Raw genomic sequence first — 24478 nt, 5'->3', positions numbered from 1 at the left:
TATAATAACATTTAACCTTTCAAAACATTTAAAACATCCAGTTAACTATCTAACATATTTACTCACTTTAACAGTATCATGATAGATGCTATTTTCTATACTGACTGTTTTAATAATACAAATAATAATAATAACAAACTTTATTTATATAGCACATTTAAAAAACAACATTATAAGTGCTTTACAATAGTAAAAAGGATCAAAACAATTTAAAAACAGTTTAAAAGGTATACAATATTGGGCCAAAAGGAGCTACACATGAGAATGAGTCAAATAAGCAAAATAAAACAAAATGAAATAAAATAAAAAATAATAAAATAAAAGTTGTGAGAGTGCCTACACTTTGTGGAACGCTTAAAATAAAGATGTTTTTCAGCATTAGAAATATGTTTGTTATATTAGCATGTTTTAGTCTGTTATTATTTTAAGAAGCTGGTAAAATCAAAAAAAAAATTTTTGAGTAGGATGGCATTAAAATAAATAAGTTGGAATTTTGTAAAAAAGTTGTAAATGAAATATTTTGACCATTAAGTGTCACCACAGCTTTTGGATAAATATTAAGTTGGTTTAACTTACAAGGTCAAATCATGTTGGTGTATTAAACTGATTGAGTTAATCTTCTGCTCATATAGTGCCAGCCTACAACAGCTGTTGAAGATTATGATTGTTAGAAGTAAAGAAGACAGCAAATTAGTAATTCCTGAATTCTTCTTTTCTGGTATTGCTCTTAATATATTGTCAATGTCAATATATTTGATGATAAAGATATCCACAGTCAGTGTCACAAGCTTGCTTTAGCATGTGTTCAGTTAATGTGACAATCACTCTTTATAGAGAATTTTGTACACCACTGTATACTGCCCACATGTGGCGCTCCTTTCAGAAGAGCAGCACACAAAGAGTTAATCTGGCCTATAACGATGGCATGAGACTGCTTCTGCTCTAATATAAAATCTTATATGTTGATTAATGTGCTGGCTCTCTATCTCAGAAAATGGTATCTTCCATGCCTTGGCCATCCCCGAGCTGAGCTCAGTCAGGTTTTCATCTAGACTGTGGGGCCACTGGCTCTCCAGTGTGGGTGTAGTTTATAGAATTTTGTCTTTTTTATATGAACTTGCATAGTGTAGTGTTCGGTATTTCTTGATTTCATATATATATATATATATATATATATATATATATATATATATGTGTATATATATATGTGTGTGTGTGTGTGTGTGTGTGTGTGTATTGTATTTATTATATATTTTTTTGTACATAGATGATTGTTTTTATGTGGTATGCCATGGACCTTCCTCTGTGTCCTTTATAAAGTCATTATTATTATTATTATTATTATTATTATTATTATTATTATTATTATTATTATTATTATTATTATTGTTGGTGTTGTTAGAAAGGTTAGAAAAAGTTGAGCCAGTGGATTCTTTTTAGAGATAGAGATGATTTCAGACCACAAACTCAATTTTAAAAATGTATTATGTGTGTTAAAAGAGGATAAGTAGCTCGCCAGTCTGATCTGTATCATGAAACTTTCCAGTAAGGCTCATTGTTTTTGGAATTATAGATCATCACAGGTGACTGCACTTATTAATAACAGTTACTGACAAGGGTTGAGCTTATTATGAATCAGTCTTTTTCCCAAAATAAAACATTAATTGTGACTCTATATTCTGTGCAGCAACTACATGAGAGAAAGAGTCACAGGGCATTTTTGTCTCTGGTTAGAAAGTACTCAAATACAGTTCAATTCAAACAACATCACTGAAAATATTGGTGAAAACAAAACCTCTATCACTACTAACTGTCACTGCTTTAACTATTTTTACCTCCATTATTTCAGTCATCATATCCAGTGCTGTCACAGTGATAGTCACATCTCTTCTACTGAAGCACAATCTATCTGCTGCAGCTGAAGGAATATTAAACATGAGAATTTAGTCATTACCTATATATATAGTCTGAAAAAGATACACTCAGACATGTTCTGCTCATCTGTTCTGGCTTAGATGATATGATAAAATGAGATTCTCCTCTTCCAGCTGTATCTGTATCCTCTACAAGTATCGTACCCACATACAGCAAATCCAGCATTTAGTATACTGTATGTGCAGTAAATGCCACATGCTCGTACTTCATTTGCCACATTAATGTCTTTTGGCAAAACCTTAGTTAAACTTGCTCAACATGCATAATAAGCATGCAGGAAGGAAGCTGTGGGGAACAGAGGAAGCAGAGGGTCACATCTGTCACCTTAATGTCCAAATTGAGGAGACCTGCCTTTCCAAATTAAAAACATGAGTTTGGAGATATAGTTTTGCTTGTTTACATGGCTTTGGATAACTGAAAATGTCACATTGTTTAAAATAATTGCAACACTTATATTGTTTTCTTGTGCAGAAACTGATTGCAAAGTCCATGGTGATCAGAGCACAGATGGATGGAAACGGCTTAGTGTATCTCCTGGTCCTGTGTGCCTTCAATAAGGTAGATGTTTTATCTGACCTGTGTGGACTTTAGCCTGAAATATACTATTTTGGCAAATTTGTCACCCTCTCGTGTTTGTCTTGTCTGTTTTTATAACTTAACCATTGCATTTTAGATCATCCATTCAAATTTGAAGCAAGTTGTTAGAGTTATTAGGGTCCGGGCAGCTAAGCCGCCAGGACACTATTGTAATCCTAGGTATTCTTCTTCTTCTTCTTCCGAGGAAATCATACTTCCCATGGGTGAAAACTCACCAAACTTTGCACAAAGGTCCAGTCTCATGCCAGATATCCTCAGCTGTAAACTCAAGCCAATAGTCCTGATGGTGGCGCTACAGCAAGTGTCTAAAGTTCAAAACTTTGAAAATTCATAACAAATCAACCATACATGCTACAACTTCACAACTTTCATCAAACTGTAGCTCCAATACTGAAGAAACTTTAGTTCATTTAAACCTATTAAAAATTATGAAGTTCATCACTCTGTTTTTTTTCAAAAACTGTAAAACTTCTTAAACCTATCTCCTTCTGCAATTTTTGCTCAATTGACACCAAACTTGCTACAGAGCATCTTCAGACTGTCCTACACAAACTACGTTTCTCAGATTTTTGATTTATCAAAAATTGAGCCTACAACGCATCAAAATGTTTGACTGTAAACAGTACTGTAAACATATACATGCAAATTCTTGCTAAATAAATCTTCAATGTTCATGAAAAAAAGACAAAATTCTACAGTCATGGTAATTGATGTGTGGCAAATTTCAGAATTTTATCTCAAAAACTGAATTTTTGACAGCATTTTGAATTTTGCTCTAATGTGAACAATTGGAGTCAGTGTAAAAATGGTGATTTTAAACATCAGTTTTTCACTTCTGGAGCAAATCAATCATTGTTACAAACAAATTACCAACATCTCCATGCTGTCTAGATGCAATATGTGTATTTTCAGATTTTTGTCTTAATAACTGAATTTTTTTACAGTGGTTTCAAATCTGCCTTTCCATGCACGGATGGCTGCTTTCCTACACAACAGTGAATGGCTTACTCAGTTTGTGAAGCCACTGTTGAGTTGCTACTTGCCAATTAGCTCAGAGTGGTAGATGACTGTCTTAGGTTCCAGAGGTTATGGATTCGAGCCTAGTGCAGAATCCACATTGTAATGTAACCATCTTCCTGTGCTCCAGCTTATTGCTTAAAATTGCCTGAGCCTGACTCATCGATGTTCAGCATCTACAAGTCTTAATCCTGCTAGAAAATCTGCCTTCTCATGCTTGAAAATAAACCAAACTTTGCACAAAGATCCAGTGTCAATACTTCAGTGTGAAACCATCTGAGGCTTCTCACTTTGCACATAGCTCAACTAGTTAAACATCAGTTTTTCACTTATGAAGCAAATCAATCATTGTTAAAATAAATTACCAACATCTCCATGCTGTCTAGATGCAATATGTGCATTTTCAGATTTTTGTTTCGATAACTGAATTTTTTACAGTGGTTTGAAATCTGCTTTTCCATGCATGGACGACTGCGAAACCTGCACGTCTGGCTTAGTCAATTTGTGAAGCTACACATGAGTTGTCTCTGACTAATTAGCTCAGTGAGATAGAAATTGATCCTTAGTCTCAGAGGTTATGAGTTCAAGCCTCAGCTGATGCAAAAGGCAGATTGTGTTACTCAATGTCTTCCAATTCTTCTGCTTGTTGCTCAGAATTGCCTAAAAATGTCCGGACCCGACCCGTCGCTGCGCAGCAGCTATAATTCTATTTGGTTCTGGGGTTTTTTTTGGCCATGCACATTTGATAAAATATAACCCCAGAACTAAAGCTCTGTGTAATCTCCAGTTTTTAGAATATTTTTCAGCATAACTGAAGTTCTTTGTTTCTAAAAAGCAGCACCCAGTCACTTCCTGTCATTTAAAACTCTGTGATTGACTGAGTACTTTAATCCTCCTAATCATAGATGGATGACTCAACACGCTACTGGACACAGGCTCAGGGGCCCATAGTGCCAGGGCCCCCCCCCGACCTTTATCTGCAAAATGTCACCAAAACTGACACACAATAAACAGGAAGAGACAAAGAGACATAAAAAAGTCCACAAAGAGATGCAAAACTAAAAAGAGACACATGATAACAAAGGTTACGATATTGTAACCCTAATTCTGTTAGCACAGGCAGAGCCATCTACTGGACTCAGGGTAATTTTCCTTCAATCATGAGCACACATTCACACTGAGAAAAGCATACACATGGCCAGACAATCATGACGTGCCTATCTGAACATGTGCAGACCCCACAGCATATAAGGAGGCTGCCATCAGACATCCTAAACCCTCTACAGCAAGCAACATAGGAGTAACAGGGACCCAAGATAGTGGTCACTGCATGTGCTAATAGGACTAGGGTTACAATATTGTGCCTTCGTTCTATCTTACACAGGCTCTGCCCTCTACTGGACTCTATAGATACAGTGGGTGGAGTCTGATGCATGAACACTCTGTTGCAACATAACATTGACACAGCCACATTGATCCTGACTGGCTGGAGGTTAGTGTGCAATTCATTAAAGAGAAAAAGGATTTCTGATGGCAGGAATCTGCCTCCTTATATACTGTGGGATCCACACATATTCAGTTAGGCATGTCCTGATTGGCCAGCTATGTTTACGTTTTTCTCAGCTGTGAATACGTACTTGTGATTAGAGGAGTATTAATTACCCAAAAATTCCAGTAGAGGGGGGAGCCAGTGTACAATAGAACTACAAAAAACAGGCAAACCAACCGCAAAGAGACACAAAACACCTACAAAGAGACACAAAATGACCAAAAACGACATAAAATTACCTTAAAGACACACTAAATTACCACAGAGAGACCCAAATGACCATAAAATGACATAAACAACTACATGGACACCACAGAATGACTGTAAAGATACACAAAACCACAAAAAGATGCAAAATGACTACAAAGAAACACAAAACAACCAAAACCACCTGTGTGTTTTGCTGAGTGGTGGGACCCTTTGCATATGTACCCACAGGCCCATTGTCTCATAATCCGCCCATGCTCTTGGGGCGCTCCTTAAAGGGGCACTACAGAAGTGATTTAGTATTGCACTTCCATAAAGTTGTGGGTGTTGTGAGAGACAGATTAAAAAAGAATGGCCAAAATTGAAGCAGCAGACGCTGAGATATACTAACTAGGTGCAGATATGGGTCGATCTTGATCTTATACTTCCCATAATGCAACCTGAGAGTGATTTTAGCCCCCACAGAGCCACAGAAGACAAACCAGTACAGCTTGTGACTTTTTTTTATTGCATTACAATTGATCTATATCATATATTTTATCTTAATGTTTCATTTGTAAGCTTTTGCTTAACACTATTTTTCTGTACACCTGTGTGGGTTTGCATGCTAAATCCCAATAATCTCTTTAAAGCTGCTGGTGGTGGCAAACTCTGAGGAGGGTTACCAGGAGCATCTAAACCATCGGAGTGAACATCAGTCGACAGGGAACCAAATCGCCACAGCCCAGTACGAATGTTTCCAAAGGATTATAAAAGAATCACACCACAAAACAAAAACAATAGGTGAGGAGCTGATCTCAAAAAGCCTTTGGTGACTTGATGTCACTACTAACCATATGAAATCACTTCAGCATATCACTGTGTGTCCTTTGTTGTCTGCAGGGCCAGTTTGCAACGCAACGTGGGATGGGTGGCTGTGCTGGGATGAAACTGAACCTGGACAAACAGAGCAGAGCTGTCCAGACTACTATCATGATTTTGATCCTCAAGGTAAATTTCTAAAATTCAATGTCAAATTTACCAACTTAAAGCAACTTGAGTGCCGTTTCCCTGTGTTTAAAGCTAAATTCCCAGTCTTTAGATGATATTTAAAGGGGACCTATTAACCTTTTCCCTTATTTTCTGTCATATACAATATTACAGTGTAGGATGTTCCAATTAAACGTGGCTGAAGTTTTCATTAACGAGGTAAATGTATGTAAAAGTAATCTCTGTGAGTAATAACCTCCGTCCATTTTGAATACTCTGTTTCTGATTGTTCTTTACACATTGGCTAAAAGCTGACTTCAGATCTTTACAGATTTCTTTATATGGTCATCTGCTCCAGGCACGCTACTGCAAGTGTTTACATTACTTAGTGTACACTGCTACACGTAGCTACATGCTAAAGTCGGGGAAATGTATAATCTTGGCTGCTGATGTTGTTAATTTCTTCATGATTTCAGATCATATCCCTGTTAGAAAATGTCTGGTTGTGTTTTAAAGCTTTTATTGCCGCTATACACAAATATTTTATGTCTGCAAGTACAATACTACATGTAGCTACATGCTAAAGTCAGGGAAACATGTAGGCTAATCTTGGTTGGTTGCCAACGTTGTTAATATCTTTTGGATCATGTTCCTGCTGGAACATGTCTGGTTGTACTAAGAAGCTTTGTTGGTGTTTTTTCACGTAATATAGTATACACATTCTTTCCCCGGCTACAAGTGCACTGTTGCACGTAGCTTCATGCTAACATCAGTAAAACATATAATCTTGGTTGCTCATGTTGTTCATTTCTTCCTGCTTCCACTTTCACTGCTAGAAAATGTCTGGTTGTGTTTTGTAGCTTTTATTGGTGATTTCTAATGAGAGAAATTGCAGCTATAAACAGTTATTCTCTGGCTGCAAGTACACTGCTACATGTAGCTACATGCTAATGTCAGGGAAACCTGTAGATGAATCTTGGCTGACAATGTTATTAATATTGCCCCGATTTTGGATCATACTCCTGCTGGAATGTGTCTGGCTGTGTTTTTAAGTTCTTATCCATGTTTTGTTTTTTTTACATCGCTACATGTAGCTACATGATACCATCAGGGAAAGATGTAAACTTGATTGCTGATGTTAATTTCTCATAGATTTAAGATCAGATTCCTGCTGGAACATTTCTGGTCATGTTAAAAAGCTTTCAGCGGTGATTTTTCACAGTAAAAAGTGCCGCTATTCTCCCTTGGAGTCATGCTGCAATGGTGGTGCAGAGACACGGAGACATGGAAGACCTGAAGATGGTGAACAATCAGAACAAACTGGGCTTTTCGGGAGGAGGTCTTTAAGAGACAGGACCTAAACCAAAGCATTTCAGACAGAGGGTGAATACAGGTGTTCCAGCACAGATAGTATGAGGAAAATAAAGTGTTTTTTAACCATTAGAGCATGTAAACATGTTCTAGAAGAAAGTGTGAACTTTCTTCCCAAAAGGGGGATGTCTGTGGGCTTATGTTAGCTTAGCATAGAGACCAGCATAAAAACTAGAGGCAGGGAGAAACAACTGGCCTGTCTGTTTCCAAAGTTTACGTCTCCTCTAATTAGCTTTGCTGTATTAGCAATTAGCATGCTATATTACCTGCTGTATCTCATTTTCAATTATACAAGAAAAAAAAAGAAAATATAAAATTATGTAAATGTACAAACAGAAATGTAAAACTGTGGTTGCAAATTTGTTTCCAGCAATGGCATCCAAAGTGTGCACAGAGACGGGAGAGTGGGGGCGCCACCCCGAGAGCAAGAGGACATGGACAAACTTCACAAACTGCCATGCCAACACGACACATCATGGGACAGTAAGTAGGAATAAAGACAATATAAAAATATGAAGCAGCTTTGACTGTGAAGTTGTACTCATTTTGCTTTCTTGCAGGCAGCAATGACTCACTTCTACTTGGTCATGATTGGTCACGGCCTGTCGCTGGTGTCACTGCTCATATCATTAGGAATATTCTTCCATTTTAAGTAAGTGGGGCATGAGTTTCTTTATCTCCTTTTATCCACTCTGTTATTATCCACTCCTGTCCACTCTGTCAGTCATTTGGTTGGTTGGTTGGTTGGTCAGTTGTTCACTCCACAAAAATTTGCTCATGCCAGTTAGTGTGTGAGCCAAACTCAAAGCCAATTTCCACATCCCTGCTGGACATCAAAATGACTTCAGAAAAATGTTGGACTCATATGTCAGACAGATGGTAAAGTTTAGTTGGAATGAAAATCGGGCTGACGATATTTTAAATGTCTAACCACAATTCATTTTGGATGTTAACATTATGGAGTTTTGGAGATGTTAGGTTTTGCACTCCATACCTTATGATTAAATGTTGGTGTTCTACGTCAAGGCCAGCATCAATTGATGTAGATTAGACATTGTCTACTGAATTTTGGTCAGCGGATGTCACATCACAAAATCAATCATGTAACAAGACTGTGGCCGGCTGGGGTAGTCAAGAGCCTTAATGTTGATCAATATGTTGATCACAGTTGATGGGTTAGTGACTCATGCATTAGGCTGAACACAATAACAAGCAACACAGTGGTGAGCTGTTCACTCGAACTCCCAGCTTCCCTGACTGGCAAACTAGCCAAGAACTTATATTTCCGGTCCCCTGGATTGCAGATTGGAGAGCTGGACTGGGTGCTGCTCCTACGGCCGGGGTCCACCAGGCACGTCAGCGGCGCGACATGTCTGCAGCGCGAGTCCCGTAGCAGCTCGCCCCCCTGTTAATCAATTACAGCAGCTCGACCGGCAACGGGAGCGGTGCGACAACCCCTGTCTGCCGCGTGACAACTCTCTATTTTAGGTGGCTCTTCTATTTTTGTCGTGCTACGCTCCCCTACGCGACCCTCCAGCAGATAAAAACTATATGAAATAGTGTGCTAAACGAGCACAATGTGTTTTTAAATGAATAAACCATTATCAGAGGTGATATATGATGATTTTTTTTCATGCATTTACCCATGTTTATCCGTGACATTGTGTAAATGTCCGTGGCGGACATTTGAAAGCGAGTAGATGACAAACAGCACAGTTAACTTGTAGATTACTCAAATATATGTAATAACTTAGGTGGAAAATGCTTTAACATTTCATGCAGCCTACATGCAGCCTCTCGGTTCAGCAAACGGTAAACAACCCTGCTGGCTTCTCTACGTGTCGCTTCCGTACGCAGTCAGTGGAGCCCAAATGAATGAGCCGTGACGCTACGCTGACATGACACTTATGTTTGCAGCCGGTGGAGCCCGGCCGTAAGGGCTCATTTGTGCTCAACGTTAAATATAGATCCGGATACGGACGGAGCCTTCTGTTCGTGCTCCGCGTTCATTTCGTCCGTATTTCTGCACGTTTCCATAAAGCTTACGGATACGGGCCAAACAGAGCAGTACCACCAGGAAGCATGGGGGCAGTGTTGCTGTCACTACCCGATACGTAGCTCTAGTGAGACACGAAGAAGAAATGACAATTCAATTTCTGTCATCGGCAGTACTAGAGAAAAGAATTCTCCATCCTCCATTCGCGATGTATTTAACGGCGTCACTGACCACTGCCTCCTACAACGCTGCCTCTGTTTTTGTCTTTGATGCAAGAGGTACATTATCAATATCTCCTCCACAGTCGTTTGTTGTTGTCATAAAGTTTTGACTCTGGGCTGCTTCCTGGTGGATATATTAGTTAACATCCATGCCAACGTAAAGGGCGCGTGGAAGTATGTGGGCAGTGACGGTAACATCGTTTTCGTACGTAAAGGGAGCATAAATGAGCTCTAAGAGAGTTCCAGCTCTAAGAGAGTTCCGGCACTGCCCATCCCACATCCTAGTTGGCAAATACAAAATGCGTACTGGGACAAAACTTTTTGATTAAAAGCAGGAAACATCAAATGTGTATTAGCTTTAAAGTCAACTTTAAATGCCCCTGCTTATCCGATACTGAAAATCAAAAACTGACATTTATCACTCAATACATAATGAGAATAAGAAATCTATATGACTTTTGGTGAATAATTTATTTCCATTCATGACTGTGTGTCTTGTGCCCAATAAAGCTTGTACTTACTGTATGTTATGTTATGAGTTTTTATGAAATCATTTCTTTTTTTTTTTGTTATTTTATTTACAATTTTCTTTATTTCTTGCATAGCTGCACTTGATTTATGAGGACAGTTGTCAAGATTAAAAATGAATTTTAATGTTAATTGTTGATTTTCATGACAAATTGAATAATAATAATAGTAATAATAATAATAACAACAACAACAACAATAAGACAATTTATTTACATAGCACATTTTAGACAAGACATGCCGCACACAGTGCTTTACAACAAGGGCAGTATAAGCACTTGGTGCTTTTTATGAGAACAGACAGAATGAACGGGAACTGCCCATTGGTTCGACAGCCCATTGGTTCGACATCCCATTGTTCCGACCACATTAAACTCATTGTTCCGAAGTCCCGTTGTTCCGAAATCATCATGATGCCCTGTGGTTAAGGTCTGGTTAGGTTTAGGCACAAAAACCACTTGGTTAGGGTCAGGAAAAGATCATGGTGTGGGTTAAAATGAAAAAGAAAGTGGCAAACACATAAGCCGTGAGCCTGCTTCGCCTCAAGCTGGTCGCGGCGTCGCACCATACACCCGCCGCGAGCCGTTCAGCACCGCGGACAGTCAGACTAATGGGATGTCGAACCAATGACATGGACCCGAATGAACAGAACACAATCAAACAGAACTGAGTCATAAAATCATAGATCTGTAAAACTATAAATCATAAAATCAAGTAAGATTTGAAAAGAGTAAACAGATACATAGCTTTCATTTAAAAATATTTAGCGAGCTAGCTTCCCTGATAGGTAGTGTGTTCCATAGCTTTGGGGCATTATTGACAAAGGCTGCATTCCAGATCTTCTTCCGGCTGTTGCATAAACCAGCAGCAGATGATCGCAGTGTTCATGGAGGCCAGGGGCGTTGCTAGGAGTTGAAAACATCTGGGGCTTTAGCCCTGAAGTGGGAACAATTCTTTACCCAAGGGTTCGGGGGTTTCTCCCCCAGGAAAATTTTGAATAATTCCATGTGATTTTAACGTATTTTGACAAAGAACGAGCACTCGTCTTCTATTATTGGGTTGCCCAGATTGTTGTTTAAAACCTGTTAGAACATGGCACTCTTAAATACTTGATTCTGATTGGTCAATCAACAAAATTTTGCGGTGTTTATTTCTTGAGGTGTCGCCACTACTCTGCTGCTCCGTTGCTAGGGACGCCATAGCAACGGCCTTAGACTGAGGAGCATCAAAATCAGTTAATGTTAGTCCACACAGGCCAAATAGGATCGGAGTGTTTTCAGGACATCATTTTTAACATTTTTGTAGAGGACAAACCGCTTGATGTTTGGCTAAGAAATGACATGTCCCAAGCAAAAAAAAAAAAAAATCGCAGGGCTGTCAGGAGCAAACCAGCACAAACAACTAGAAGAAATAAGTAGTAAGCCATGTTCTAAGCGGAATAATGTATAGTGAACCAGTGACAGTTGAAAAATAAACCCAGAGGCGGGGTTCCATTCGGTACCACTATACCACTATACATTATCCCGCTTAGAACATGGCTTACTACTAAAACATTCAGTGATGTGACACAAAATAATGATTAAAGCACATTTTATTGATTCAAAATTCGCAAATAGAAATGTGTCTATACTCTGTATCCATGCCAACGGCAGCCTAATGATACTAATTAATATTGAATTCACCCTTTGCTAAGGTCCGCCCCCCTTAGTTAGTCTACTGTTGCTAAGTCCGACAAACTTTCGGTTTCGGAGCTAGACTGGCATGGCGCACCCACTGTTGCTAACTGCAATCCCTGGAAAATTACTCTCAAATTTCTACAATATGCATTTGAAGGATATATTCAGGATATGAGACTGACACAGCAATGAAATCAAGGTAACACAGTGTGTGCAGATGAACAGTGTTTAGCTTCACCTCCACACACCTCCACCTCCACTTCACACAATGCACACAATGCGTTGACACACAGCTGGTTGAATATGAGCAAAGTTTCCCTGCTTCCCTTCACTGGTTCCTGTACAGCACAGTCAGTCTTTGTTTCACTGTTATAATCATTAAAAAACAAAAGCAGCATGTGTATACATTCAGTTGGTAAGTTTCCGTTTCCACTCCGATCCTGTTTGGCCTGTGCGGACTAACGTTAACTGATTTTGATGCTCCTCAGTCTAAGGCTGTTGCTATGGCGTCACTAGCAACGGAGCAACAGAGCAGTGGCGAAATAAACACCGCAGAATTTTGTTGATTGACCAATCAGAATCAACTATTTAAGAGTGCCATGTTCTAAATTTAGATGTGTGTGTGCATGTAGTCAGTTTGGAGTGGGAAATACATGAAAAAAAGGAAACGGACAGTTGTATGTGTATATACGAAAAATCATTAGGGATTTACAGAAACAAAAAATCAAACATATAGTCATATGCCATGTAAGCTGGTGTGACAGGGAGTGTGTAGTGTGCTGCTGTGCTGTCTGCGTTGCTGGAAATGATGTGCTTTATTAGTAAAAAAACCCCAAAAAAACAAAAAACTGAGGCTGAGCCCAAAAGATCTAGGGCTATAGCCTGGAATGGCCAGGTCTAACAACGTCCATGGCAAATAGTTAACAAGGGAGTTGGCGATGTGGCTCAGTTCCAGCCCAGGTAGAGCTTAAAATCAATTCCACCCAAACTTGTAACCTCTGATTTAATCAAGGGAGTTAAATTCCCCAAATTATTAAGCAGCATTTCTCGTTTTGTTAAGGGGCCGACAAGCAGGATTTCAGTTTTGTCTTAATTTAACTTTAAGAAATTATTGCTCATCCATTTATTTACTGCCAAAAGACAGGTAGTAATGGAGATTATGGCTGCAGCATTGTTTGGTTCAGCAGAGATGTACAGTTGCGTGTCATTCATGTAACTATGGAAACATGCTCTCTAATGATGTTACCAAGTGGCAGCAGTGCAGTACAGTGAGAATAATAATGGACCAAAGCAGCTCCCTTGTGTAACTCCAAAACAGAGGTCATGTTTCTCAGACACATGATCTCCAACCCTTCAATGAATGTTTTGAACCAGTTTAACACACAGTGAGAAAGACAAACCAACTTTTCAAGATTATTGATTGAGATGTCATGGTCAGTTGTATCAAATGCTGCGGTTCGGTGTAAAAGGACAAAAATTAAGACCTGGATCAAGCTAATGAAAATGTGTCAAAGGTTTGTCTCCTTTTCTGCTGCCCTCAGGAGTCTGAGCTGCCAGAGGATAACGCTTCACAAAAACCTCTTCCTCTCATTCGTGCTAAACTCCATCATCACCGTTGTCTGGCTTACAACAGTGGTAAAGAAACAGGGACACACCTACAATGATTCAGTGAGTGATCGACTTTCTGTGCAGACATTGCTTGGTATTCTATTCCAGTAAAAACAGTAGAGCTCATGTTGCTTTTATCCTTCCAGGCGAGCTGTAAGCTGCTCATGTTCATCCACCTGTATCTATTGAGCTGTAACTACTTCTGGATGCTCTGCGAGGGCATCTACCTGCACACTCTGATTGTTGTGGCAGTGTTTGCAGAAAAACAGTATCTCATGTGGTATCATCTACTGGGCTGGGGTAAGTAAAGATAATATCTCACCATTTTCACACAATAATATCCTCAAACGTCATCAAAATTCTAATTTGATTTTTCAGGTTTTCCACTTGTGCCAGCGGTGATACATTCAATAGCACGCCACTGCTACTACAACGACAAGTGAGTCTTTAGTCTTGACATGTGAGATATCACAGCATCTAAGTCACACGTTTCTGTAGTACATGATGTGGTGATCTGACTCATGCATCCACAGATGTTGGGTCAGCTCAGATACGTCATTGTTGTACATTATCCACGGCCCCATCTGTGCAGCATTGGTGGTAAGCACTGAGCCCACATGGGAATTACTTAATGACTCTGGCGATGCTCTGCAGGCCTGTTATGTAGCCATCTTCACTTCTTGCTTGTTTTGTCATCATAAAAGTGATGAAAATGGCTGCCACTGTGTCAAATTATAGTCTTACACCTTTTTTTTGGCTCTTTGATTCCAGGTGAATCTTTTCTTCCTGCTCAACATCGTTCGGGTTCTCATCACCAAGCTGAGAGTGACGCACCAGGCCGAGTCCAGCCTCTACATGAGGGCCGTGAGAGCAACCCTCATCCTCATCCCTCTGCTTGGCATCCAGTTTGTCTTGCTCCCCTACAAGCCTCAGGATGACTGGGTCTCTGAGATCTACCTGTATGTCATGGAGATTCTTATGCACTACCAGGTCAGTGTAAAGGTTTGAGAAACCTATGAGGCACAGGCCCAGGGGCCTAAAGTGTCAGGGGGCCCCTGGCTTTCAAAAAAAAAAAAAAAATTACTTCAAAGAGACACAAAATGACTTTAAAGAGAGGCAAATGACTACAAAGAGACACAAAACAAGTGCAAAGAGACACCAATTGACTAAAAAAGACACAAAATTACTTTAAAGAGACAAAAACAAAAGGCATCAAAGAGACACCTAACGACCAAAAAGACACAAAATTACTTGAAAGAGACATAAAATGACTACAGACACCAAACGACCAAAATGACACAAAATGAACTTAAAAAGAACAAAAATGACTACAAAGAGACACAAATCACTACAAAGATATACGAAACATCTACAAAGAGACATAAAAATAACCAAAGAAGACACAAAATTGTGGTGTTATTGTATGTTGATTCATAGTATGGTTTATTGCTATGGGAGTTCTTGAGTCATGTTACCATGTGGGGGGTGCTGTGGCGTCAGACTGTATTGTATTGTCGGGGTGACTGCCGAGCAAGAAAAGAATAAACAGGTTGTGTACTGCACAGTGGCCAGACGAACTTATTACTTTTCTTAAATATTGCTTTAAGAACACGACATGGTGTCAGAAGTGCTGTGAAACTGTAACCCGAACGGGAAAAGGTCCATCTGGGAGGAAAAAGAGGAGTTTTGGTGAGCAAGACAAATGAGTGACAGAGAAGACGAGCACAGTGGGGAAGGAGCTAGCAGGATGGCTAACACACCCAGTGCTACGTTTAGCATTCAGCCACCGGAGCCCTTCGACTTTTCCAAGCCGCACGAGTGGACAAAATGGATAAGAAGATTTGAAAGATTTCGTCAAGCAAGCAACTTATCAGCAAGCTCTGAAGAAAACCAGGTGAATACCTTGATTTACTGCATGGGAGACGAAGCGGATGATGTTTTGAGAGGTTTGAAGCTCAGTGATGCAGACCAGTGCCAGTACACTAAAGTAAGAGATGGCTTCCAGTCATTCTTCATAGTGAAAAAGAACATTGTGTATGAACGTGCACGCTTTAATATGCGCAAACAGGAGCCAAATGAGACTGTCGATGCATTCGTCACTGCTCTGTATACATTAGCAGAGCACTGCAATTATGGGATATTGCATGATGAGCTAATCAGGGACAGGATAGTTGTTGGACTGGCTGACACACGACTCTCAGAACGCATGCAGATGGAAAAAGACTTAGACTTGGAAAAAGCCATTAATATTGCAAGGCAATCGGAGGAAATCAAAAAGCAGCAAAACACACTGAGGAAGCCAGTGGTGTAAAACAGATGGATGTATGCTCTGTGGATAGAGTATTTAAAGGCAAACAGCAAAAGGAAAAGCCAAAATTCAACAAGTTCAAAAGTAACGGAGCAAAGCCACGCAGCAGTCAGAGCAAAAACCAAAAAGGCTCCCAGTGCTACAAATGTGGTGGCACACCTCACCCAAAACATGAGTGCCCTGCTAATGATGCCAAGTGCCATTCCTGTGGGAAAAAGGGTCACTACCAGCGTGTGTGCCGTGCTGGAAAAGCTGTGCATGGTATAGAGGAAGAGGAGGAAAGTTTCTTTCTGGGCTCTGTGACATCAGATGTCAGTACGTGGACTGCTGATATAGACATAATGGACAAAAATATCACCTTCAAACTCGACACTGGGGCAGATGTCACCGCTGTGTCACAGACAGAGTTTAACAACATCTTTTTCAACACACAGCAGCCGGTTCTCCGAAGGCCAGAAAAACCATTGTTTGGCCCAGGACGGATTCCTCTGGAGGTGTCGGGGTTCATCAGACTGGTGCTAAGGAAAGGGGCCAAGCAGACCATGGAGAAAGTCTATGTGGTCAAAAACCTGCGTATGCCTTTGCTTGGGTTGCCAGCCATTAAAGCTCTCGGCTTGCTCATCCGTGTCGATAGCATAGACATGGAGACCCTCAAGACAAGTTACCCTAAGCTGTGCAGCGGGCTAGGCATGCTACAGCAACCTTACACCATCAAGCTCAAGCCTGGTGCTGTGCCATATTCTGTCAAAACCCCCAGGAGGATTCCACTACCTCTGGTGGGCGAAGTAAAAAAAGAGCTCCAGCGCATGGAAGCTCTGGGCGTTATCAGCCGGGTGGAGGAGCCGACAGACTGGTGTGCAGGCATGGTGGTCGTGCCTAAAAAGGACAGGAAAAAGGTGCGGCTGTGTGTGGATCTGACCGGCTTGAACGAGTATGTGTGCCGTGAAAAATACATCCTGCCGTCAGTGGATCAGAGCCTGGGAACGCTTACTGGAGCAAAAGTGTTCAGCAAGTTGGATGCCAACATGGGGTTCTGGCAGATTCCACTAACAGAGGAATCAGCCAAGTACACTACATTCATAACACCCTTCGGGCGGTTCCACTTTAACCGTCTTCCGTTTGGCATCGCCTCTGCGCCCGAACATTTTCAGTGCAGGATGGCGGAGATCACAGAGGGGCTCGAAGGTGTGGTCTGCCACATCGATGATCTGTTGGTGTGGGGGCGGGACCAGGAAGAGCATGACGCTCGACTTCATGCTGTGCTTCAAAGACTGGAGAAAGCAGGCATCACACTGAATGTGGACAAGTGTGAACTCTCCAGGAGTGAGGTAGCCTTCCTGGGCCATATCATCACAACTGCAGGCGTCCGCCCTGACCCAAGAAAGACAGAGGCTATCACAGACATGACAGAGCCCACAAATGTGAGTGAGTTAAGGAGTTTTCTCGGTATGGTCAACCAGCTGGGAAAGTTTATTCCCCAGCTAGCGGAAAAAGATAAACCGCTCCGTGACCTTCTCTCGAAGAAAAACTGCTGGGTCTGGGATGTGGACCAGGCAGCAGCGTTTGCAGCGCTAAAGAAAGCTCTATCCTCTCCTCCTGTGCTCGCCATGTACGACCCAGGCAGAGACACCAAAGTATCTGCTGATGCATCATCATATGGCTTGGGGGGCGTTCTTCTCCAGAGGTGGGAGGAAGAATGGAAGCCTGTGGCTTATGCTTCCCGGTCGCTCACCCCAACCGAACAACGATACGCACAGGTAGAGAGGCCCTGGGCCTCACATGGGCCTGCGAACGGTTCCGGGATTTTCTCATAGGAAAGCATTTTTGCCTGGAGACCGACCATAAACCCCTTCTCAGCCTGCTTGGAGCTCAAGCATTGGATCTTTTGCCACCAAGAATACAGCGCTTCAGGATGAGGCTGATGCGCTACTCATACTCCATCGAGCATGTACCAGGAAAGTCACTGTGGACAGCGGACACACTGTCACGCTCACCTGTGAAATCATGCATGTCCACTGATGAGCAGGAGCTGATGGAGAGCACCAACATTTACGTGGACTGTGTCATTGAAAGTCTACCTGTCAGCTCATCATACATGGAAAATCTGAAAGAGCAGCTGAAAGCCGACAGTGTCTGCTCACGCATCATGACACTGTGCACAGAAGGATGGCCGCGTATGCAAAACAGGAACCAGTGCTGAAAAACTACTGGCCAGAGCGAGCTACACTCACAGTGAAGACGGCTTACTGCTGAAAGACACACGGCTCGTAATACCTTCAGCAATGCGGAATGGCGTTCTCACTAAACCACGAAGGACACCTTGGTGTAGTGAAGTGTAAAGCACGTGCACGTCAGTCTGTGTGGTGGCCGGGACTCAGCCAGCAAGTGAACGAAATGGTGCTCAATTGCAGGACATGCATACAGGAGCGACACAATCCCAAAGAGCCACTTATGCCATCAGAGCGCCCTGAAAGACCATGGCAAAAGTTGGGGACAGACCTGTTTGTCCTGGGGAGTAAAACATACTTGCTTGTTGTCGATTACTTCTCCAGGTATGTTGAGATTGCACACTTATCTCACACCAGGTCCACGGACATCATTGTTCATTTGAAGTCAATCTTCGCTCGCCATGGCATCCCGGAGGTCCTGATGTCGGATAATGGGCCACAGTTTTCTGGACAAGTCTTCACTTCCTTTGCAGCTACATATGGGTTCAGGCACATCACAAGCAGCCCGGGATTTCCGGAGTAATGGTGAAGCAGAACGGGCAGTCCAGACTGTAAAAAACCTCCTGAAAAAGGCAGCAGACCCCTACCTGGCTCTACTCTCCTATAGGGCCACACCTCTCCAGAGTGGATACAGTCCGGCTAAGCTCCTCATGGGCCGACGTCTTCGCACTACGGTGCCGACTCTTCCCTCTCAGCTGGACCCTGCACTGCCTGACAGTGTCACGTTCACCAGGAAAGAAAAGGAGAAGGAGTTGGCAGATGCTGGGAACTACAACAGGCGTCACTGTGCCCAAGCTCTCAGTGACTTGTCACCAGGACAGCAGGTATGGGAAACCAACGCGAAGGTATTTGGAACTGTAATCCAGCACCACACCACTCCGAGGTCATACTTGGTGGGTTTACCTCAGGGGGTGGTGAGACGAAACCGTCAGCATCTAATACCTCTACACACACCTGCACAAAACAGATGTTCGCCACCACCGCAGCAGACGCCAGAGCCATCTCCAACACAGGCATCCTGGTCACCTGCTGTGGTACTGTCTCACCTGCAGAGACTCCAGCTCCCAGAACCAGGTCTGGGAGAGCCATCGTTAAACCTGTTAGGCTTAACTTATAAACTGACATGCACCAAAGAGGACAATATGAAACCTGAAATAAGGAAATATTGAGAAAAAGAATAGAAACCCCTATTTTATTTTATGTATGGACATTTTATGTTATTGCTATTTGGGGTAGTTTTGAGCACTTTTAAGTTAAATACTTGAGAATTTAAGAAATGGTAATTGTTTGATTACATTAGACTGAATAACCACTAAAGAGTCTATGTTTACAGTGTTCTTCTGTTCAGGATTTAGATAGGAACAGACCTTTCTTCAAAGGAGGCAGAATAATCCTCTAAGGTCTGACGAGACAAAGGTAGTCTACCCTTTGTTCTCTAGAAAGGGGAGATGTGTTATTGTATGTTGATTCATAGTATGGTTTATTGCTATGGGAGTTCTTGAGTCATGTTACCATGTGGGGGGCGCTGTGGCGTCAGACTGTATTGTATTGTCGGGGTGACTGCCGAGCAAGAAAAGAATAAACAGGTTGTGTACTGCACAGTGGCCAGACGAACTTATTACTTTTCTTAAATATTGCTTTAAGAACACGACAAAAATGACCAAAAATGACACAAAATGATCTCAAAAAGACACAAAATGACTTAAAAGAGATGCAGAATGACTACAAAGAGATACAAAAACACTACAAAGAGACATAAAAATAACCAAAGAAGACACAAAATGGCTACAAAAAGACACAAAAATCTCAAAATGACTTTAAACAAACACAAAATCACCACAAAGAAACACAAAATGACTGTGAAAATGACTACAGAGATGCAAAATGGCTCCAAAGAGATGCAAAATGACTACAAAGACAAACAAAAACACTACAAAGACACACAAAATGAACTCAAAGAGAAGCACCATTACTACAAAGACACACAAAAATAACCAAAGAAGACACAAACTGACCAAAAATAACACAAAATGATCTCAAAAATACATAAAACACTTTAAAGAGATGTAAAATGACTACAAAGAGATAACAAAGGACCGAAAGAGACACAAAATGACTACAAAGACGTACAAAATGAAAATCACTACAAAGAGACATTAAAAAAAACTGACAAAAAAAATGACTTTGAAGAGACGTAGAATGACTACAAAGAACACAAAATCATCTCAAAGAGACACAAAATGACAAAAAAGACACACAAATGATCTCAAAGAGACAAAAATGATTAAAGAGACACAAAACTGTCACAAAGTCTGTGTACCTTTCTCCTAGGTAGAACAAGTGCTGGGGCCTGTCGCCAATGGCCCACTCTTTCATTATCCACCCATGATTTTAAGTTGCATTATCCAACAAATACAACTTTGCTTTTACCCAATAAAAATCACTAATACATGATATTAAGAGCTCTACTGTGGGTGCAGACTTGTTGCAGAACTACCCAATGGCAAAATCCTCAATAATTTTGTGGTTTAAAATTACAAATATTTGTAGAATAAGAGCATGAACATGTGACACTGTGAGCAGCTGTCTGAGCTTAAGGGAATTCCTAAGTTGTGTATTTTCTCAAGAAACTTTTTTTCTCATGCAGGGTCTCTTGGTCTCTACAATATTCTGCTTCTTCAATGGGGAGGTGAGTAATAAGCTTGGTTTAGCATATTATGACTGCAACACAGCATCTCACATTTCAAGGTTACATTTTGAATTTGCTACCCACTTAATTCTCACTTTAAGGGGTTATTAAGCTCTGGATCAATTTAGGAGTAGTTTATGAAAACATCATTCTTGAATTCTCAGTCACATTTTTGATGCTTTGAGACATGGCTTTTAATAGTAACATTGACGTGTTCACGCTTGGCACTAAAATGCAGCATGAATCACAGATTGACATGGGGCCAGGACATTAGAGATACTTAAGTTATGACTTTCCCCATTTGCTGGATTTTTCATATATTTTTTATTCAGCTAATGTATCATCTTGACTGTTGTTCAAAAGTCCCATTCCATGCTGGTAGGAATACATTTAAATTATTGAATTTGAAATTATTGAAAGGGTAGCCATTTGAGATATACCTGTAGCATCTCGTTTCAGAGGTGGTCCTATAACTCTATAACCCAAAAATCCACTATAAGTCATTTCAATTTTCAATTTCAAAGCATTCACATTCAGAAAAAATATTATATGACCTAATTTACCACAGTGGCAGCTACAGATCTTGATGGAGAGCTTTAAATATGGATATAAATGCATTTAAAATCTTTTTTGATTTCAGTCTTCCAAAAAATAAGATGAAATGTGACACCTGCTTTAAATGTAACCCTAACCCTAAAGTGGAACTATTTGTGTGTCAGCTCTATGCAGACCCTAAGCTGTAGCCTACGTAGCCGACACACGTGGCCTATGCCACTGTAAGCATTTATACTTGTGAAGAAGTGTGTCTGTGTCACTCTGTAGTTACACCTCCAAAACACTAGTTGGCGGTGGGATTTCTGTGAAGTGCTGTAAAGTTAAGTTGATTCAAAAAACACCCAAAACACGCATTAAACATGGCTTAATAGCGACAATTTCAAACTCAAGTACACATATCAGCTTCATTATAGTTTACAGCATTCACGGACAAAGAAATTAGAACATGCTAATGTTTTAGCACCAACCTATGGCATTTTACATTGTATAAATTAGCCTAGCGGCTAGCAGACTTTTCCTCTACTCACATGAAGCCAGGGACAACAGCAACATTTAACAAAGGTCACGTTACAAAATTCGGCTCCATTACAACTCACAAGGTTCACCAACAAAACAATTGTCTTATTCTAAACACATTTTCCAGACAAATACATCATGCTAATGTTATTAGCACAAGTCTATGACATTTAACATTGTAGGCTATAAATTAGCCTAGGGACGAGTCGAGATTTACTCTGCTCATATGAAGCCAGAATAAATCCTGATGTAAAAAATCCCTCAAGGATAAATCACACACAAGACTTAAAATGATATTTTGTGGAGCCTTTATTGTTTTCACAATTTATTGTTTCTTATCTGTGAAATAAAAATAAATAACAGCTTTGTTTCCACTGAGGGAAATGGTTTCAGCTTACTAAAACAGACAGTAGGTCTGCGTCACTGCGTCATGTAGTTACATTTCTGGGGAGGTGCACATTATTCTACACCATAGGTACGGCATCGATTTGACGCGGAGGTGTAAATCCTGCATAACTCAATCCATAACCCACCTCAACCATGTAGTTTTTGCACCTGAACTAACAAAACTGCAGCCATTTCACAACATTGGATATGCACCTTCTGGCCTAACTGTGCAGTTTGCCCCCTCTGAATCATTATAATGGTCGTAACAACAAGTGATAATGGTCGTCAGTGCTATATTGTAGGCATCTGGACTTTCTTGACGTTTCACCTCTCATTCAAGAGGCTTCTTCAGTTCTAACCTTGCCTACCATATAGCACTTAGGATTACCATGACCTGGATGACTATGAATCTTCACCAACAGGTGACAATAGCCATTCCATGAGCTAATAACTTTAGAAGAGGGTGAATGTGAATGGTGCAATCTCTGCCATCCTTCTTACATAATCTTTATTAGGGCTGTAGTCTCCTGGTCGACTAGTTGATTTTTGGTCCTTATGCTCTCATCCGACCAAATTCTCATTAGCTGAATAATCGCTGTGTTACTTTCATAAGGAGAAAAGTGCTACATCAACAGCTTTCCAGGATTAATCCATTATTTCCTGGGCGGGAGGGACAGGCTAAGTAACCTGTGAAAATGGGGGTGTTTTCAAAACACCTCCGTTGTTGACAGAAAGTTGAACTCGCCCACTCTCACGCTCAACGTCGCACAGTGTTGCCAACTTAGCGACTTTGCCGCTATATTTAGCGACTTTTCAGACCCCTCTAGCGACTCTTTTTCAAAAAAGCGACTAGCGACAAATCTAGCAACTTTTTCTGATGTTATTGAAGACTTCTGGAGACTCTGTTGTGAGAGCACGCATCATTCTTATTCTTCTCAACGAGCAGCGGATGCTGCCGTGGGCCCTTCCCTCGCCCCAAAGCACTCACAGACGGCCCAGTCCTCCCAAATGTAAATGTAAATGTAAAATTTTCTTTGTCTAATATAAATCACTGAAAGAAGGTTCATTTGTAGTTCTAAACATATTCAGGGTGTTTTTTAACTCAGTTTTTGTCTCTCCCACGACGTTATTCCTCTCTCCTACAGCAGCCATTACAATTACATGCATATGGACAATTATGCAAATTAGGCGATTATGTCATTTAGCGACTTCTAGCGACTTTTAGGACAGCCAATAGCTACTTTTCTTACTGAGGAGTTGGCAACAGTGGCGTCGCGGTGACGCAGACCTCCTTCACTCAGTGGAAATGAAGCTTGTATTTACTTGTGTATATATATAAATACAAGTAATAAATTGTGAAGACAGTAAAGTCTCCTCTAAAATAGCATTTTAAGTCTTGTGTGTGATTTATCCTTCAGGGATTTATTCTTAGGGATTTATCCTGGCTTTATATGAACAGAGGAAATCTCTGCTCGTTGCTAGGCTAATTTATACAATATAAAATGCCATAGGCTGGCGCTAATAACATTAGCATGTTGTATTTGCTTGGAAAACGTGTTTAGTATAAGACAGTTGTTTTGTCAGTGAATGTTGTGAGTTGTAATGGAGCCAAACTGTGTGCCGTTACCTTTGTTAAATGTCTCTGTTGTCCCTGGTTTAATATGAGAAGAGGAAAAGATCGCTAGACGCTAGGCTAATTTATACAATGTAAAATGCCATAGACTTGTGCTAATAACATTAGCATGCTGTATTGGTGGGGAAAAGTGTCCAGATGAAGACAAGTGTTTGTCTGTCAGTTCTGCGATTTATAGTGAAGCCAATTTGCATACTTGTGTTTGAAATTGTCTCTATTAAGCCATATTTAATGTGTGTTTTGAATCAACCAAGGTTGTATAAATAAAGATTGATTTGAACTAAACTTTACGGCACTTAACACAGTCCTCCACCGCCAACTAGTGTTGTGGAGATGTAACTGCAGAGTGACACAGACACACCACTGCTGAAGTAAAAATAACATGAAGATTTTTTTCCCCGCGACTTATCGATTAGTTGAAGATTATGTGTGACTTTAGTTGACCAAGATTTTCTTTGGTTGACTACAGCCCTAATCTTTATGTCTCA

At 40.7% G+C, this 24478-nt stretch overlaps 1 protein-coding gene across 1 annotated transcript in view; it reads left to right on the top strand.

Moving 5' to 3' along the window:
- Positions 1-24478, top strand: part of LOC125884988 (calcitonin gene-related peptide type 1 receptor-like) — a 30191-nt gene that overhangs the window by 1298 nt on the left and 4415 nt on the right. The window contains exons 2-12 of the mRNA XM_049570333.1: positions 2407-2493; positions 5938-6088; positions 6188-6295; positions 8016-8128; positions 8206-8297; positions 13608-13734; positions 13821-13974; positions 14053-14113; positions 14208-14274; positions 14446-14664; positions 20858-20899. Of these exons, the coding sequence (XP_049426290.1) occupies positions 2425-2493; positions 5938-6088; positions 6188-6295; positions 8016-8128; positions 8206-8297; positions 13608-13734; positions 13821-13974; positions 14053-14113; positions 14208-14274; positions 14446-14664; positions 20858-20899 (1203 nt within the window). The 5' untranslated portion in view covers positions 2407-2424. The remainder of the gene's footprint in view (positions 1-2406; positions 2494-5937; positions 6089-6187; positions 6296-8015; positions 8129-8205; positions 8298-13607; positions 13735-13820; positions 13975-14052; positions 14114-14207; positions 14275-14445; positions 14665-20857; positions 20900-24478) is intronic.

This window comes from Epinephelus fuscoguttatus, linkage group LG24, assembly GCF_011397635.1.
Source record: "Epinephelus fuscoguttatus linkage group LG24, E.fuscoguttatus.final_Chr_v1".
NCBI lineage: Eukaryota > Metazoa > Chordata > Actinopteri > Perciformes > Serranidae > Epinephelus > Epinephelus fuscoguttatus.
This window is presented reverse-complemented; position numbering and strand designations above follow the sequence as displayed.